This window comes from Lepidochelys olivacea (genome assembly GCF_965140295.1).
Source record: "Lepidochelys olivacea isolate rLepOli2 genome assembly, chromosome: 7".
Classification (NCBI taxonomy): domain Eukaryota; kingdom Metazoa; phylum Chordata; order Testudines; family Cheloniidae; genus Lepidochelys; species Lepidochelys olivacea.
Window position 1 is genome coordinate 95,473,854 of NC_140417.1, and position 17,894 is coordinate 95,491,747.

The 17,894-nt window shown below is 40.7% G+C and overlaps 2 protein-coding genes across 4 annotated transcripts in view; one reads left to right on the plus strand and one right to left on the minus strand.

The window, feature by feature from the left end:
* Nucleotides 1-17,894, minus strand: part of BLNK (B cell linker) — a 135,007-nt gene that overhangs the window by 95,068 nt on the left and 22,045 nt on the right. For all 3 annotated transcript variants that reach the window (XM_084635613.1, XM_084635612.1, XM_084635611.1), the window contains one exon: nucleotides 3,044-3,090. In XM_084635613.1, the coding sequence (XP_084491739.1) occupies nucleotides 3,044-3,090 (47 nt within the window). The remainder of the gene's footprint in view (nucleotides 1-3,043; nucleotides 3,091-17,894) is intronic.
* The window catches only part of DNTT (DNA nucleotidylexotransferase), a 478,907-nt gene that overhangs the window by 94,270 nt on the left and 366,743 nt on the right, over nucleotides 1-17,894 (plus strand). The window contains exon 3 of the mRNA XM_084635618.1: nucleotides 7,947-7,985. The gene's annotated coding sequence lies outside the window, so the exon portion shown is untranslated. The remainder of the gene's footprint in view (nucleotides 1-7,946; nucleotides 7,986-17,894) is intronic.

The window sequence follows — 17,894 nt, forward strand, 5'->3', positions numbered from 1 at the left end:
AATCACCACCACCACTTACTGCAGCACCCAGGGGATTACTTGGACTCCCACCTATACACTGATGCAGCCCGCCTTTGGTTAATTTGTGAGTTCTTGCAGGATCACATACTATAACGTAGAATAACTACAAGTTTTAGCCCTCAGACTGGTCTTAGTTTTCTAGCCTCAGCATCTTTCCAGTTTTATGGTTATCTAGAGCAGGGGTTCTCAACCTTTTTCTTTCTGAGGCCCCCCCCAAACATGCTATAAAAACTCCACGGCCCACCTGTGCCACAACAACTGGTTGTCTGCATATTAAAGCCGGGGTCGGCATTAAGGGATAGCAAGCAGGGCAATTGCTCAGGGCCCCACACCACAGGGGGCCCTGTGAAACTAAGCTGCTCAGGCTTCTGCTTCAGCCGTAGGTGGCGGGGCTCAGGGCCCCGGGCTTCAGCCCCAGGCAGTGAGACTTCGGCTTTCTGCCCTGGACCCCAGCAAGTCTAACACTGGTCCTGCTTGGTGAACCCCCTGAAACCTGCTCGGCCCCCTGGCCCCCTGGTTGAGAACCACTGATCTAGAGTTACATCTAGAGCTACAGTAAAAAGGATTTAAAAAATACACAAAGTGAAGGCCAAGAGTTTGGAAGGGGTGCCTATGTCTATGGGAGTCCAAGGCCATAAATCAACTTGTAACTAATGGAGGTTAAGAAGAAACTTTCCCTATGGGTAGGTTATTTTATAGCTGTCTGCTGCAGGGTTTCTTGCACCTTCTACTGAGGCATCTGGTATTGGCCAGAGAGAATATACGGCTAGCTGGACTACTGGTCAGATCTTGTATGGCAGTTTGTGTTCCTGTATTCTATTATTAGGAATAAATCAGTTGGGGGGGACCTGCTGTGACCGCAAACTTAATTAGAAAAGCTCATATAGGCTTTGGGGTTAGGTGAGCCAGTTTAGGCCTTGGACATTCAAGAATGCAGTACTATGTGAGTCCTGAAAACTGGGATTCCAGTAATGGAATGGGGCCACCATGGTTCTCCCCATCTTTCAACCTCTGCCTGGGGTATTGTTCACCGAGCATTAGATTGTTGTTATGTTAACTTCATTAAAGTTGCACATTTATGGCTAACTTTCTGTGTAAAAAATAATTTGTTCTCTTTTGCTTCATGCCTCAGCAAATTTCAAGGGGTGTCTCCCTTTCATTTTAAACTGCTAAAAAAGCAAATAACATTTTGGTTTAAATATCTCAGACTTAAAAACAAATATTCTTCATGCATTTGATGTGTTTTTAAAGAAGCCATTTTGTATGAAAAACCAGAAAACTCTACAAACAAGCAAACCCTTACATATTTTCCATCATCCATTTTCTTTGCTTTTTTTCGCATGTGAAACTTTTTCATAGAAAAATGGGCCAACTTTTTGAGTGTGTGCTTTGTGTATCACAGAAACAAAGGTCGCAGCTTCAGTCAACTTATTATTAATGTTCTCTGATTTTCCTAATGAAATGACATCCCATTAGATTTTAATTACTTTACATGAAGGTCCTCCTAACATTTCCTTATTCATTTAGTTAATTATTAAAACAAGTCCAGGGAAATATTAACTTCCTTTGTTTTCAAAGTCTTATCAGTAGGAATGAAGTTATGATGGGGAAAAACAAGCTTCTTATTGACAGGGAGAGAGACGTTGGAAGACAGCTCTGTTCTTAAAGCAGATATAGTGTTTTATCAGAGATAAGAAAAAGATATAACACAGGATAAAAAGCCAGGAGGTAAAATACATGCTTCATCATAGTTGACAGTGTACGTTTTATCAGCTAATATCCATGTCTTCCTGCTTTCATTGTTTCACAGAGAAAACACACTGATATTTCTGTGTGTCCAAAGGCATCCAAGAGAGAGAATATCCCAAAATATTAAAAATATTAGACAGATTCAAGTGGCCACAAATTGTGTGTGTAAGCGTTTCATAACCTTAGAATCAAAATTGCCTGTTTTATAATTTTACAATACTACTGGTATTCTAAAGGATATTTAAATATAAAATGTTACCATGGGGAGTTGCCTATAAATATTGTACCAAATGATATGTGTATGACATTCGCTCATTCGGAGCTTTATGGAGATCACCCACACATTTGTTTCACATAGGCTGTTGAATAGTAATAACTTCTGGTCATTTGCAGCCTGTGCTAGATATGACTGTGTGACCTAGCCCCTCTAAGCTCATTACCAATCCTCTGAGCCATCTCATACAAAAGGAAGGTAGATTTTAAATTGACTGCAAAATAGAGATTGCCGAAAAGAAAACTTGAATGGTTTGGATTTGGACCTGATTTTATCCAAACACCCAGTGAAAGTGTTTGGGTAAATGGTTATTATTTGGGCTCTGTTCTGAATAATATACAGCAATAGGCAATGTGGTTTCCGTGCTATCAGCATTACCTCACTGAACTGATTCTTTATCTGCAGTCTATGCACATTGTGGATTATCATAGCAATGTTGCTCTTGCAGAGTTCACATGAGTTTCAGAAGATCACAACCCAGATTTTCAAAAGAACTCTGCTCTCATGCATGTATCTTAAATAAGGGACACACGCAGCAGCAATCAGTGATGCACAAGATTTTCAAAATATCGTATTATTTGCAGAGCTCCATTGAAAACCTGGCCACTTACTATGATGCCTATCTGGGAAATGAACTCAACTGAAAATCAGTGCAAAATGAAACCTGCTTGGTGTACCTGAAAAGCTGAATGTTAAAGTTGAACTTTGTACTTTTCTTCCTCTTGTGGTTCTCCCTGATAGCGTTCTGTTGCACAAGAATAACTACTGCTGCTGCAACTGAAATGACTATTTTGTCAGCTGATCTGGGTCAGTATTCTTGCAAATATTTTATCACCTTTCTTTTTGGGAAAGTTCAACCCAAATGACTTACAATCTTTACTATGCAGTGGACAGGAGCTTACAATTCTCAATGTCAACCTATTTACCACAAAAAGAGTGACAATATGCAAAGGAACAATGGTTATTTAATGGGGAAGCAGAAAGGAACAAGAGACTTACGGTTGGTGCATTACATTGAATTTGTTCAACTCATAGTCTGATATATTCTGAAAAGAGAGAAAAAAAGAAAATATTTTTTTCATCAAGAAATATTTTCAAGAAAATATATATTTTAAAAAACAAATTAAAGGGTTAATCTAGGTTGAGACCAGTGTATTGTCTGAAGTTCTGAATCAAGTAATTATTTTTTAAAATTTGCCCTTAGTTTATGAAGTCACTAGGCTATCTAGCCTGAGTTAAAGCTTAACTTTTTATGACTAGCATTTGGTAACATTTCTGGCAGGTAGCTCACACATACCATGCAGTTATGAATTTAACCTGGAATGTCACAGATTAACAAGCACTGGCTAATGGACTATTTAAAAAGAAGTGATAAACCATCTTGCATGGTAGATCTCCTGTCTTGTTCTATCACAGACTTTCCAGCTATATTCTCCTCTCTTCAGGAGCTTTCATTGAAATCAGGGAGGTTAGGATAAAAACTGGTGGGAGGTAGAAACACGTCAGAGTTTGATCTGTTACTTGACTGGGTTTTGTATCACTCTTCATCTGCAATTTTAGGAAATGAACAGCAGAATACAAGTCAAACTTTCTGCCTGGGCTTTAAGTAGTTGCTAATGATATTTCTGAGCCCAGTGTTGGATGTGGCCATGTGGTGGTGAAAATCATCATTTGTGGTAACGACAACTGCACTAAGAAAAGGAGGACTTGTGGCACTTTAGAGACTAACAAATTTATTTGAGCATAAGCTTTCGTGAGCTACAGCTCACTTCACCGCACTCTACCTTTGAACTCTTGGGGAGTGGGAGGGAGGTGCGTCCCCCACTGATTTCAACAGAAGCAGCAGGCCCCAAGTGTGACCCTTATTATGGAAGGAACTGTAGCCCAATTTCTATTTACAAATTGCACGGAGTGGATTGGTTTCCTGCTTGAGATTGAGGCTTGAGGTTCCCTAAGCACAGGACTGATGGATGTGAAGTCTTTGAAGTTGAGGCTTTGGTTTAAACTGGTGCTCTCCAGTGACTTCAGCAATACTGACTTCATTGTAACACAATTGACTTGCTTACATCAGTTCTCACTGTGCCCATCTGACTCTTAAAAAAACAAGCTGTCCCATTGGTTTTCCTCCTTCACTTGTCCCTTGGCATTACAGACAAGTTGATGCCAAACTCATACAATTAAAATGAGAAACTAGAGCAACAACAATCACATGAATTGAACACATTAAGTGATGCACATGGAAGATCTGAGTCAAAGCATTTCTCTTCAGCCTATATTTAAATACAAGTGTATCTGCATCTCATTGTTATTTGATATATGTTGGAAAATATGTTATTTCAGACAGTAGAAAACCCTCCATATTTAAAACTTATCCTATAATTATACTGTAACACACAGCAGCTGCTGAACTGCACATAGTGTGTACAATAATTAGTGGATGATTTGCCACATCCGGAAATCAGCAAATTCCTTTGGAGCTTTTAAAAGTATCTAGCTGTCTTATTGACATATGGCACATTTGTGTGTTTAAGTACAGTCAGCAACTAACAAGCATCCAAATCCCCATTGTAGAAAAGTGACCAATTATATTAATGTCATTATCTTCTATCATTAAATCATTTTAGTCCTGAGGAGACAGAACCCCACACATCTTATTCAGTGCCTTTAGTTCATGATCACTCCCCTTTCACCATAAAACTAGCAGCTCATTTCCATTTCTTTACCAGCAGTTTTGGTCATCCTCTCACTTATGTTCAATGAAATGTATGTTAAGATTCCTAAGGCAAAACCGCTCTGTGAATTGCAACTAATATTCTGATTTTTTTCTACTGCAACAGTCTCCAGAGGGATTATTTAATCTGGAATCACATTAGTGCCCCAAAAGGCTGCATGAAGCCACAAGGATGGACTCTAACCCTGGCCATAGTGATGCCAGCTCGTAGTACAACTGAAGTACCGGCTTAATGAAGTAATCACATGAGAACTCTCTCATTCTGGCCCTAAATCTGTCTGCCTCGCGTGGGTGTCTGTGTGCACGCATACACACAAAATTAATAGACATTCTCCTCGCAATATTAGGTTCACATGTGGATCCCCTTTCCCTACTCTGGGGAATGTTTGGATTCAGAGTTCTAGTTTTTATTAGAGCTAGCCCTGAGTTGTGATGTTCATATCTGAACGTCCCAAAGTTTGAGGGGATTGGAATCCATGGTTTTAGGTGAGCCCCTCTTTGCAGCTTGTTTAACATATTCACTTTTGCAGCAGATTGTATCCCTGATCACAGTTGTGTGACAAGAAAAATCATGACTTAAAACAAAGTACAAAGATACCATGCAAACTCGGCATTCAGGAAATTACATGATGGTTTGTGGGAGGTGACTCTCTCTCTCAAGTTTTCATTATTCACTACCTCTATTGTTACCTGTTTTAGAGGTTATAACGTGTGCTGCATGTGACCCATACTGGCAAGACTTGGGATATGTTGCATATGTAAATGACAAAGACATTAAAATGGTTTCTTCCCTGGAGGGAGTTCAGCTACAGGACACATAATGAGCAGCAAATGGGGCAGACGAGAGACTTTCTGTTGTCTAGCGCTTCCTGTGTTAAACTGAAAGAGAACCTAATAGGTATGTGCTTACATTAAAGATATACACATGCTATACTGTCCTTTATATATACTTCAAAAGAAGTTAAAATAAATTGGAACTGATGAGATTGGTGTCCAGTTTTTAAATGTTCACAACAGGACCTCACTAACTTTTTTTTTTGCCAGAGCTAGAGCAGTATTATGTTTAGCAACTTTGGTACTGTAGGAACAATCCACTTTAATGTTCAGCAAATTAGTCACCATAATACGCTTTGCCCTTTCCTTACTATCGGTATTACGGTTTCTTTACACCTCTGGTGTAGCTCCCTCTTAAAGTAATTAACCAGCCACAGTGGCGGTGGAGAAATTCTGAATAATTCTGTTTTAGCTAACAACTGACAACTACTTTCCCATCTGCTCCTCGCTTCTTCAGTCCCCTGACTTCTAGTTTTCCACCCATGAGGTGGCAGGGAAGGTTCTGGTAACACATTTAACTGACTAAAAGAAAAACAAAGACCCTCTAAGGAGCACAAGCTCCCTCTAGCTGCTTGGAGCGGCAAAACATTTTTTCTCCTGACAGAAGATTCAGAAGTTCCCTGTAGAGGGATCTGGCGTGTTTTACCCTAAGCATTTGGTTCAGAGTTTCTGCTAAGTGTTCAGGAATTCCTAGCTGAGGTATTAATGGGAGTTGATAGAAGAGCCTCCCAGATGTCCCTGAAGAGGGATTGTTTTGGTATTGATTCCTCTCATGGTTATGAGCCATTTTTTCCATGATGGTTTAAAGTGGGTGGCTATGAATAAAACTAATATTTTGTCATGGATATTTTTTAGTAAAAGTCACAGATAGGTCATGGGTAATAAAGAAAAAATCATAGAAGCCTGTGACCTGTCCGTGACTTTTACTAAAAATATCCATAACAAAATGGGGATCTCAGCTGTGTGGTCCCCACACCGCCTGCCGTGGCTAGGCAGATGCAGCTCCGGGGGGCCCCTGCTGCCTGTGGTAGCCAGGAAACTCCAGGGTATCCCAACAGACCCTGCAGCTCCTGGCCACCACTGGCTGAAGTCACGGAAGTCACCCCCTCCAGCAACCCCCAAATACTCCTCCCAGTACCCAAAACCTCTCCAGCACCTCCTAAATATCCTCTCCCAGTGCACACATGCACTCAGCACCACCCAAGTACCCCCTCCAGTACACACACAACACTCCAGCATCCCCCTTTAGCACCCCCAAATACTCCTTCCAGTATACACACAGTCTTCCAGCATCCCCAAATACCCTCTCCCAGTACACATACCACTCCAGCATCCTTCTCTAGTACCCCCCAAATATCCTTCCCAGTAGACAAACATCCCTCCAGTACCCCTCAAATAACCCCTCCACACCATCCCCAAATACCTCCCCCAGGACACACACCTCTCTAGCACCCCCAAAATGCCCCTCCCATCACACTCACCTCTCTAGAACTCCCCAAATACTCCTTCCTGTATGTACACAGCCACCAGCACCTCAAAATACACCCTCCAGCATTCCCCAAATATACCCTCCCAGTACATACACACACACCCCTCCAGCACCCCTCCAAATTCTCCTCCCAGTACATACACAAATACCTTTTCCCAGTGTACACACCCTTCCAGCACCCCCCAAATTATCCCTCCAATACTCCCAGTACACACACACCCTTCCAGCACCCCCAAAATGTCCCCACCAGCACCCACTCTCCCACACCCTCCTCTTGGCAGTGTCCTTTATTTGGGAACTTGAAATATGATAACTCTATCGAAGATCACTAGAAATCTGTAAAGGGTCAGACTTTAGCTCAAATGGAGATAGTGGGGATTCTCTGGATTGTTTGCTTTGAAAACATGTCATATTGCTTGATAAGGTTCTCAGTATGTGACCACAAAATTATGTATTTATATTGCTGACCTTGTCATCACCTGACAATACTGGGGATTTTCTGGACTCTTCGCTTTGCACACATACCATATTGCTTGTTAAGATTCTCAGTGTCTGACCAGAAAGTGATGTATTTATATTGCTGACCTTGTCATCACCTGACAATAGAATCATAGAACTGGAAGGGACCTTGAGAGGTGATCTAGTCCAGTCCCCTGCACATATGGGAGGACTAAGTATTATCTAGACCATCCCTGACAGGTGTTTGTCTAACCTGCTCTTAAAAATCTCCCAATGATGGAGATTCCACAACCTCCCTAGGCAATCTATTCCAGTGCTTAACCACCCTGGCAGTTAGGAAGTTTTTCCTAATGTCCAATACTGAGAGTTATTTTCTGTTCTATTTCTAGATGACAATCATCGGCTAATCCTAAGGCTTCATTGATTTGGTGAGTCCAGATATAGGGAAGCAAACTATGGGTTTTGGTGGGATGTCTGACATAACTGGACAGCTCCAGGCCAAAGTTTCATGGGACCATGTAGGAACTTTGGAATATCTGCCTCCAAAAATGCATGTACTATGCTGATGGAATCAAAAGGGACTACCAAATGTTAAGAGAGAAAGCCAGTCATGTGGCGTTCTTCCCTGGTGTAAACTGAGCACCAGAAAATTATACTGGTTCAAATGGTCAGCCCAACATAATATTCTCAAGGGTTAGTGTTCTAAAGGATTGATATGACTTGATAGATTTGGAAGTAAATTGACTCCTGCACATGTAGATGTGCTGTTTTTCAGGTGTCCATACATATATGTCAGTCTCTAATTCTCTGACAGAATATTGCTGCTTAGGAGATGTCAAGACTCCAGATCTCAAAGCACCTGGTCTCTGTACTTGTTCTACAGTAGTAGCTGTAGCTGATGCATGGTTCACCTGTGATGCTGGGAAGGAAAAATGATCAATACCAGAAAAGATATAAGAGCGTTTTTTTGAGGGAGTGGATCAATTTTCACACTGGATATCTAGATCCAAGCCACTTCATACATCTATAGTGCCATTGATGTTGGTACATACTAGGATAAAAAGGAGGTAAGAGGTCACCATGTCTATGAATGATGGGTTCTCAGAGGAGTGGTGGGCCAGTTGGTAGAGCATTAGTCTGAGACTCTGGTGACTTTTGTTCAAGTCCCTGTTCTACCATAAATTTTCTGTAGGACCATGACAGCATGTAGCCCTTCACTCCTGTCTTCTTGTACAAATGGCTCTGACACCTACATGGTGTACTTTTTTTGTGTTTCACCAACACCACCCTTTTATGGTCCCATGCAGCAATTCCTATTTACAGTGTCATGCAATTATAAGCAGGGGAAGAGATATCACCATGCAGAGATCTCCCTTTATTCTGGCTCAGCTCTGCTGTCTGTCCTCCCCTTCCTTGCCTCCTCTCCTCCTCCTGCACTTTCTTCCTGTGCTCTTTTGAAAGGCTCATTATCTCTCATCAGCCCAGGCAGAACTAGTATTTAGCCATTTCTTCTTTCAATCAGGCATCTCCAGGAGAACTAATTGGATTTTCAGTGATCAGAATGCTGTTTCAGCTGCTGGTTCTTAGCACTCTGTCACAAGGACCTTGGGCAAGTCACTTAGTCTCTTTTTGCTTCAATTTCCCATCTGTAAAATGGGGGTAAGATGACTTCCCTAATTCACAGGGATGTTGTGAGGACTGAAGTTTGTGAGGTATTCAGATATTATAACAGGACCATATACAAATATCTTAGATATATAAAAGTTGTGTGGTAGACTGTGTTGTGAGAAGAATGAGGATTCTCTGAACATTAGATTCTAGAAGTCAATTATTTTGAAACTGATAAACTCAACTCATTTCTCTGATTTAGCATGTGTACATCTTCAGCTTAGAGCTGGGTGGTAAATTCTGTGAAATAGTGTTTGTGAAGGGTCTTTCTGATTCTGAACAGCTTCAGCCACATTCCCTTTTGACTTGCTATTCACAAACATTCACACACACACATTTCTTTTGAGAACAAAGGATTGGGGAATGGGCTATCCTTTGTACGAATACCCTCATTCGCATGCAAACAAGGATGACTGTGTGTGAACAAGAGCAGTTCTTAAAGAACCTATTGGCTGTAATTTGTTTCCATAAAGGGATAGTTGAGCAATTATACAAGCAAACAGAAAAAGGGACTAAATTAATCAGAAATATGATTCACAATGAAAAATGTGACAAGTTCCAGTTCAGGATATTTTAGCGATGAAGGCGTTGCAGGATGTGGTATAAATGTTGGTCTGATATATTGAGGAAGTGAGAATTCTTCATAACCCAAATGCCACATGCACACCAAGGGCTTGTCTTCACATATAGTGCTGCTACACCAGTACTTTATTTCTGTCTTTCCTGAACAGCACACCCTTCAATACCCGTATTTTAGTCATGGCTACTATTCCACCATGTTTCTGTTATCCCTATAATATCTGGTTTCACTCCCTGCATCAGTAGTTCTAGTTCCTCCATTTTGTTACCCAGACTCCTTGCATTGGTGTACAAACATCTGAGTTGTTTCTGCTTGGCTTTGCCCAGATTCCTCACCTGCTTGGGTATAATCATTCTATTGCCAGTATCGCCTACCTAACTGTTAGTTTCATTGGTATCAGCACTATCTTTCCTCTTAAAGTCCATGCTCCTATCCATTGCTGTTCCTTTCTCCATTGCTGTATCTTTTCTTTCTTTTCTTTCCTCCCATGCAGTGTTAGAATCAGGAGTGGAGATTACAAGAGCATCTCCCAACCATCTCCCCCAAGTTCCTAGTTTAAAGCTCTTTTAATTAGTTGTGCCAACCTCCATCCCAGAAGTCTATTTCCTCTGTACTCAAGTGGAGTCCATCCCATGAGAATAGTCCTCTGTCCATGAATGCCTCCCAGAGGTCAAACATCCCAAATCTCCCCTTATAGTACCACTGCCTTAGCCATCTGTTGATCATCATAATCTTGTTTTATCTCCATTTTCTTAAGTGTTTTCCTGGGCCTGGCTTAGTCACCCTTGATACGTTCCAGCAAGAATTTAGCTGTAATCATTTGTTCCCATATGAAGGCGAATCCGTGGATTCTTTCCTGCTCCTATTAGGATCCTCTTCAGCCTCAGATCCACATCCTGTATCTTAGCTTGGCAGACAGCACACCCGTCTGTTCTCTGGATTAGCTCTGGTGACAGGCCTGTCTGTTCTTCCTAGAAGGGAGTCACCATTTATGGAGATCCGCCTTTTTTCCTGGTGATAGTGTGATTCTTTGGCCTTCCTTCTTTTTGGCTCTTCACTTCTTCTTATAGGATTAGCCACTCTTCACTTCTTCCTTGTCCTTCCACCTTCAGTTACTGCTTGCTGTGCCACTTCTTGATTTTCCAACTCAGCAAACCTCTTCCTGAGCCCTATTTCTTCTTCACTATCCAGACTTTTCCTCTGCCTGGTTCTCGTAGTCACATGTTTCCATTGGCCACTTTCCTCACCCAGGAATCTCCCCTCAGAGTTCTTCAGTCCAGTTTGCATCTGTGAGTCTTGGCCTTTCCCTTCAGCCTCCTCTTTCCTTCCCTCCATCATCTGCGCAAATTCCCTTTGAAACTCAACTATAGTTTCCATCTGCATCTCCAAACCTCAGATCTTCTCTTCCCTCAGCTCTGTCAATCACCACTTCATACAAACAAAGCTCTTTTCAGATACCTGCTCCAGGATCATGTACATCCCGCAGCTTCCACATCTGGAACAGAATTGTGCGTTGGACATACTCTGTCAGGGGCGACATGGACTTTCTTTAGTCAAAAATGGCATATTATTCAGTGTTCTCATTGAGTGAGATCTCAGTATTCTCCACCAGGAAAAAATGCAAGGCAATACTGATTTGGCAGTGGTTTGGGGTGAATGATGTCAATGTATTTTATACTGGCTGATTCATGGAATAAAATTTGGAGTGGGAACTTCTTGGTGTCTTCCTCAGGTAAAGGTAAAATGGTGCAACATAGGGAAAATGGAAGAGCAGAGGAAGGACAATAAAAACCTGGCAAGCCTGGAATTAAGACCTAGGCATTATAGTTTATATTCAAGCTCTCAAAATTTTTTGCCAGCAAAGATGGGAGACCAATGGAATGTATTTGTGTTGTAAAAGTGTGAGGGAATTTTTTAAATGTAATCATCTACGGAAAAGAATAAATGGACACAAATCTGACATCAGGAATCATAACATTCAAAAACCGGTAGGAGAACACTTCAACCTCTCTGGCCACTCAGTAACAGATTTAAAGGTGGCAATTTTGCAACAGAAAAGCTTCAAAAACAGAATCAAATGAGAAATTGCTGAGCTTGAATTAATATGCAAACTAGATACCATTAACTTGGGTTTGAATAGAGACGGGGAGTGGCTGGGTCATTACACATATTAAATCTACTTCCCCCTATTAAGTAACCTCACACCTTCTTGTCAACTGTCTAAATGGGCCATCTTGATTATCACTACAAAAGTTTTTTTCTCCTGCTGATAATAGCTCATCTTAATTAATTAGCCTCTTACTCCACTTTTTCATGTTCTCTGTATGTATATATATATATATCTTCTTACTATATATTTCATTCTATGCATCCAATGAAGTGGGCTGTTGCCCACGAAAGCTTATACTCAAATAAATGTGTTAGTCTCTAAGGTGCCACAAGTACTCCTGTTTTAGCCACTTTAAAGTGTATAAAAGTATGACATCTAGTGGTGGTAATAGGAAATGTACTTGAAAGGTAGCTCTGTTGCAATTCGAGGTTGCAAAGCAGATTTATCAGCTGTTACTATACTACAGGAGATTATAACAGCAGTCTGGTCCCATTAAGACTGTAATATCACATATGGAACAAGGAAACCTCCTCTCCTTGTATTACAGTCTTTTACCTTCAGTTCAGCAAATTAAATCTAACCCCATTTATCAATATGTGACCTATGTGAAATCAGTTGTGGTGTCAGTTGGATTCTAGTGAGCAGATGTTCATATCACAAAGCTACTGTCACCCTTATTGGCAGATTCATTAGAAAGGAAAAGGACAGAATGAACATGAAGAGAACAATACTCTCACCCCAGAAGTGATTCTTCCCCCCTGCCCATATGTCAGGGTAAGGCACATCAGCAGGATATTTTACAGGAGCAATACAGCTGCTTTGTGAATAAACAGAGGAAAACAGTCTCCACACAAAATGTGTAAGAATCCTTAGGAGGGGAAAGACAGCCTTGTTGTTAAGGGCTGGATTAGCAGATTAGGATTTGCCGCAGACTTCCTGTGCAAATTTAGACAAGGCATTCAAACAAAACACTTAAGCATGTGCTCAAGTAAAGTTAAGCACTTGTTTCTAGTTGGGGCCTCTAGGTGCTACCACAATACAAATAACACTTTAATAATAGTCAATGGCAAATTAAATGTTATTAGATAATTAATCTTAGGGGTATAATATTTACTGGTAAAGGACATACAACTAATGGAAGGAAAATTGTTGAAAAACACTTAGGCTAGCTAGTCTCTCTTCAGATACTAAGTTGTAGGACACCAGCAATAGAAGGCTGGGTGAAAGAAGTGATGAATTTAAAAGAGGAAGAAAAGGAAAATTACTTCCTTGGAGATGTAGTTGGAAGTGGGCAGTAACAGCAAAGCTGAATTTCATAATTTTAGTTTCAAGATTGGAACTTTTTTGCAAAAAGCATTAAAATGTATTTATTGGGATTTATATTTTGAAAAAGTTATTGAAAAGGTCCATTCAACTCATTCAGTTTATAACAATTATTTTTGAAAGTGGCATATTTTCAAAGGAAACAAAAAATTGGTGGCATAGTTTTGGTTAAATACTTCAATTCCGTGTAGATTCTGGTCATCTTGAAGGATGACATAAGACTGAATGGTTAAGTATGTACCAGTGCTTGTGTAACTCTAGCTGTGTCCATGCTACTGCTTGAACATATAACTACTTGCCAACAACAATCCTGTTTGTTGCAGAGTTTCTCTGTCCAGTATGGACCGGATTATATTGTTAACAAAATTCTGCCATAGACTATTCTCCAATACCATCGTAGTCTAGCACTGTTTCCTCAGTTTTACACCTTTCAAGTTTGGATGCAAAACATGTCCCACTGGAATGAGGCCTGTAGCCATATTTAAGAATTATTCCAAACATGATCATCAACCATACTAGCCTTGTCTGCAACTGTTCAGTGTAGACTGAACTCCCACACTTGGTCTAACACGGGTGCAGCTTCACTAGTGCTTACAATGGTAGAAGCACTGGTGTAGACTGCATGCAGGTGTTCTTACCACTAAGACATGATCATAACAATGTCTGTACCTGACTTGCATTAGGGCTCTGATCGTTGGTAGCTCCACTGGCGCTAAACTGGTATGAGACCAAAAGTGTGAAAAATCCTGGCAGTGTTTGGTGTAACCAAAACTTCTGAGAAGGGACCTCCTGAGCTTGCTGTGATCACATCAAACAGCAGGAATCGCTGCTGCTGTTTTGTTTTCAGGAATGGTTCTCTCTCGGTCAAAGTGGCTTAGGTTATCTAATGGTCTGATACTTTCTGAGGGCTTTGTGCAAAGCCGTACAAAGACTTGGGGTCATAGGTAGATTTCCATCTGTACTGGAAGGTGGAACATTGTTCTTCTCATGGGAACAACCATGCCTATTTTTGTCGCATCTATGGAGACGTATTGGTAGCCTTGCAAAAGCATATTTGTCATTTTCCCCATTGGGACGCAAGATCTTTCTGAATGACTGACTTCATTTTTACACAGGTAATTCCATGCATTTTTAAATAGATTTTGCATTTTGAGCCATCACACTGTTTATCATAATCATTTATCATTCCTTAAAGTGAAGAAACACTAATGCATTACATTTCCTGCTGATGTGATTTTGGTGGAGTGTCAGGAAATAACCAAGTAACTTTCTCTTGAAAATAAAGTTATCATAGTTTCTCTATTAATACCCTTGTGGTGTATATTATTTAGAGGTAAATTCCCTCTGAAGTCTAGCTCAGAATTCCAAACTCTTAATTGGTCCTGCTTTGAGCAGGGAGTTGGACTAGATGACCTCCTGAGGTCCCTGCCAACCCTGATATTCTATGATTCTATGAAATTGTGTGTTTTAATTTATCACTTGGACTTTGACTGAGCTCCTTCAGATAGCAAACCTATCAGCAAAACAAAGATTGAACTAATTTAAGCCCAGTCCTCTTCTTTCATATGTCACCAGCACTGTTGGGTGTTGGGCAGTGATTTATTCATTTGTGAGCAGATGTGAAAGAGCCAGGTTCCAATTTCCTGTATCACAGAAGCGGTCAGCACACATTTAGCTATCCTAGACTGTCTTTCTTGTGTCTTTACTGTCCAACCCTAGAAACTAAAGTTCAGTGCTCCTCCACGTTGGGCAGCAAGAACAAAACTGGCCTAAAAGGAGACAGAAGATTAATCTTCTGAATAAATTTGTTTCTTGAATGTGTGAAATGGGGAAGGGTTCATACTTTATCCTGGGACATATGGTGCCTCTGTTAGTTGCACTCCAGATAAAGGAGCGTCAAGGCTGATTCTCCACTCTGGCACTTTGAGTGCAGAAGGTGGGGTCCTGCAAGGATTCTAAAAATGATTACTGGCCACTCCAGGCTGGTATTAAACTCCCAAGGTTACAGCTTTTCTCTGACCTTGGATGGGTAGATGCTGCCACCACCCAAGTGCAAAAAGCACCTTTTGAGAACACTGTTACCCTGAAAGGGGAAAGACTTTAAAGTGACCTGGCTGAAGGGCTGAGTCACATGGAGAGAGACTTCCCCAGGTCTGGATCTGCTGTTATCAGGGGTCACTAGATGAGGAAAGAAATGCTATGCCATGCCCACCTGTGAAGAGGTTTGCCTTCGGTGAGTGCACTTGCACTGAATCTAAATTGATCTAACTTGCATGCTGAGGTGCCAGAGGACAACAAAAGTGGGGATTATAGGTAACAGCTGCTCCTGCTCCACTGACTCTGAGATCACCATTGTGAACTGCAGTGTCTCATTTTAAGAAGCCATGTGCACCACTATGCAGCCAAGTGCTTCTCTGTATTCCTTGAGCACTAATGTTTTGCATTTTGCTCTCATAGGGGAGGCTGAAATGATAACCGGATATAGCACAGTAAGAATCAATTCTCGTCAATGATTGATGAGAGAGACTGACTTTAGTACTTGCGAGAAACTATGTCAAGGTCCTCCTCAAACACTGCTACGTAAGGCAAACAGTTCAATACAGAGGTTCTGCAATGATCCCAGTCCAGTAAGACCAGTCTGATCAACCTCATAACATCCTAGAAAATGAGGATTTCAGTCACCCTTTAACACAGTGAGTGAGCCCTTGCTGGCTAAGGGCCTGGGAACTGTACAGAAGTACTCCCTGCTGACGCTATTTGCAAAAACAGCTGCTTCATGCTATCCTGCATCTGGACAAAAATAATAAGAAATCCATGCTGGGAAATAGCTAAGCAGGAAAAAATTGTGTATATGGGTGTGAGAACAGTCTCATTTCCCAAACCGAATATGCCATAAATCATTAGCTATCTTAAAAATACAACAGAAGTCTTAAATCCAAAATCCATGTATTACAATGCACTTAATCTTTATGGCTCCAGTTCTGCAAATTTCTTAAGCATGTGCATAGTTACATAATATGAGTAATCCCAGCTTTAAGCAATGGGACTACAAGTACTTAAAGTTAAGCATGTGCTTCAGTGCCCTTGCTGAATCAGGGCTTAAAACGATGGATCTTTAGGTACCTGGTAGTGCCAGTCATTCTAATGGTGTGTCTTTTTTGTTGTGAGCTGCTCACAATCGTTAATTAGACTAACAACTTTATTTGCACAACTCCCCTCAAATCCAGAGTTATTTACGTTTGAAAAGCACATTTGCAGTTTGTGAGATAAAATTGCCATGTGTCCTTTAATGTAATATTCATATGTTCCCAATCCAGTATTGTATCTGTATCACTTAATTTTAGTAATATTACATTATGCTCATTGGTTATGGTGAAATATCCCTCAAATCCACCCCAATCTTTCAGCAGTGCTGTCCACAAAGTCATCCTAAGTAAACACCATCATAAAAACACTGTGTGTGTCTCTAGGTTTATTGCAAAAGCACATTTGCTTTCCTTGGGTCACACTGAACTTGCCAAATAGTATGCAACCTGGCCTACTGTTCGATAATCACTGTGACCCTATTACCCAGACAGAGGTCTTCTGGGTGCTCACAAGCTCAGCAGGATCAGATTATATTAGGACTGTAGTTGGATGAGAGATGATGACCAAGGTATAAGTAGATTGTTACCAAATTTATTGAAACTTTGACTCTCTCCTGTCTAAGTCAATGCTGAACCAACACCTAAGCCTCATTTTAGGGTGCGGTAAGAGATACTGTTTTGAGATGCAAAATCAAAAGTCTTGACCAATTGAAGATCTGCCTCCCTCCAAATACTCCCACTGTTTATGTTTTAGTTTGGGTAACTGCATTATATTGACTTAAATTCCATGTGCACTACCAATTGATTAGAACAATATTCTTCACTTCATCCCTAGGCTGTTGTTTAGCATAGTTATGCAATGTTAAAAAGGCTCTGCATTCTGTCTATCTAGTATTATTACTATTTAACACTTATCTTGTGGTAGCCCCTAGAGAGCAACCAGGCCAGCATCTCAGAGGCTGCATTTCAATGATGGGTGAAGCAATTCCAGCGAATTGGTAGGTTTTAAACATACTTTTGAAGTCTTCCAAATGGAAGGCGCTATACCTGGAAGCAGCTGTGTTTATTGTGTTGAAGTGTAATGAAGAGCCTATTGTAAAGCATACCTGCAAGAAACAAATTGCTGTGAGACCTTGAACTTCGATTCTTGTGTAGTTAAGAGGCTAATTGGCCAGTGTGGGCATGCAGTACTATTTTTGGTTTCAATACAAATATAAAAGCATCAATGTTTCAGGTACATGTGGCTTCCTTCAGTTTACAGTTACACAGGTGTGACAGATAGACAGCCATTCTGTTCTAGATGATTGTCTACCATGTAATGGTTGTGTTTGGCTTAAATGTCTGCTTTTCTCTTCCCTTTTTCCTTAAATTAAAGGTAGACTGTGAATAGTGCATTTGTGGTTTGTTTTTTGTGTGTGCCATTTTTGAATATTATTGGATTTCCTTTCATGCTTAAAGCTTTAATTAAAATCACCTCTAGACTAGTATGCCCAATGTGATAACTGATGTGTAATGTCAGTAACATGTCTGAGGCTAATGATGATGATGGATGACAGACTGTTATAGAGAA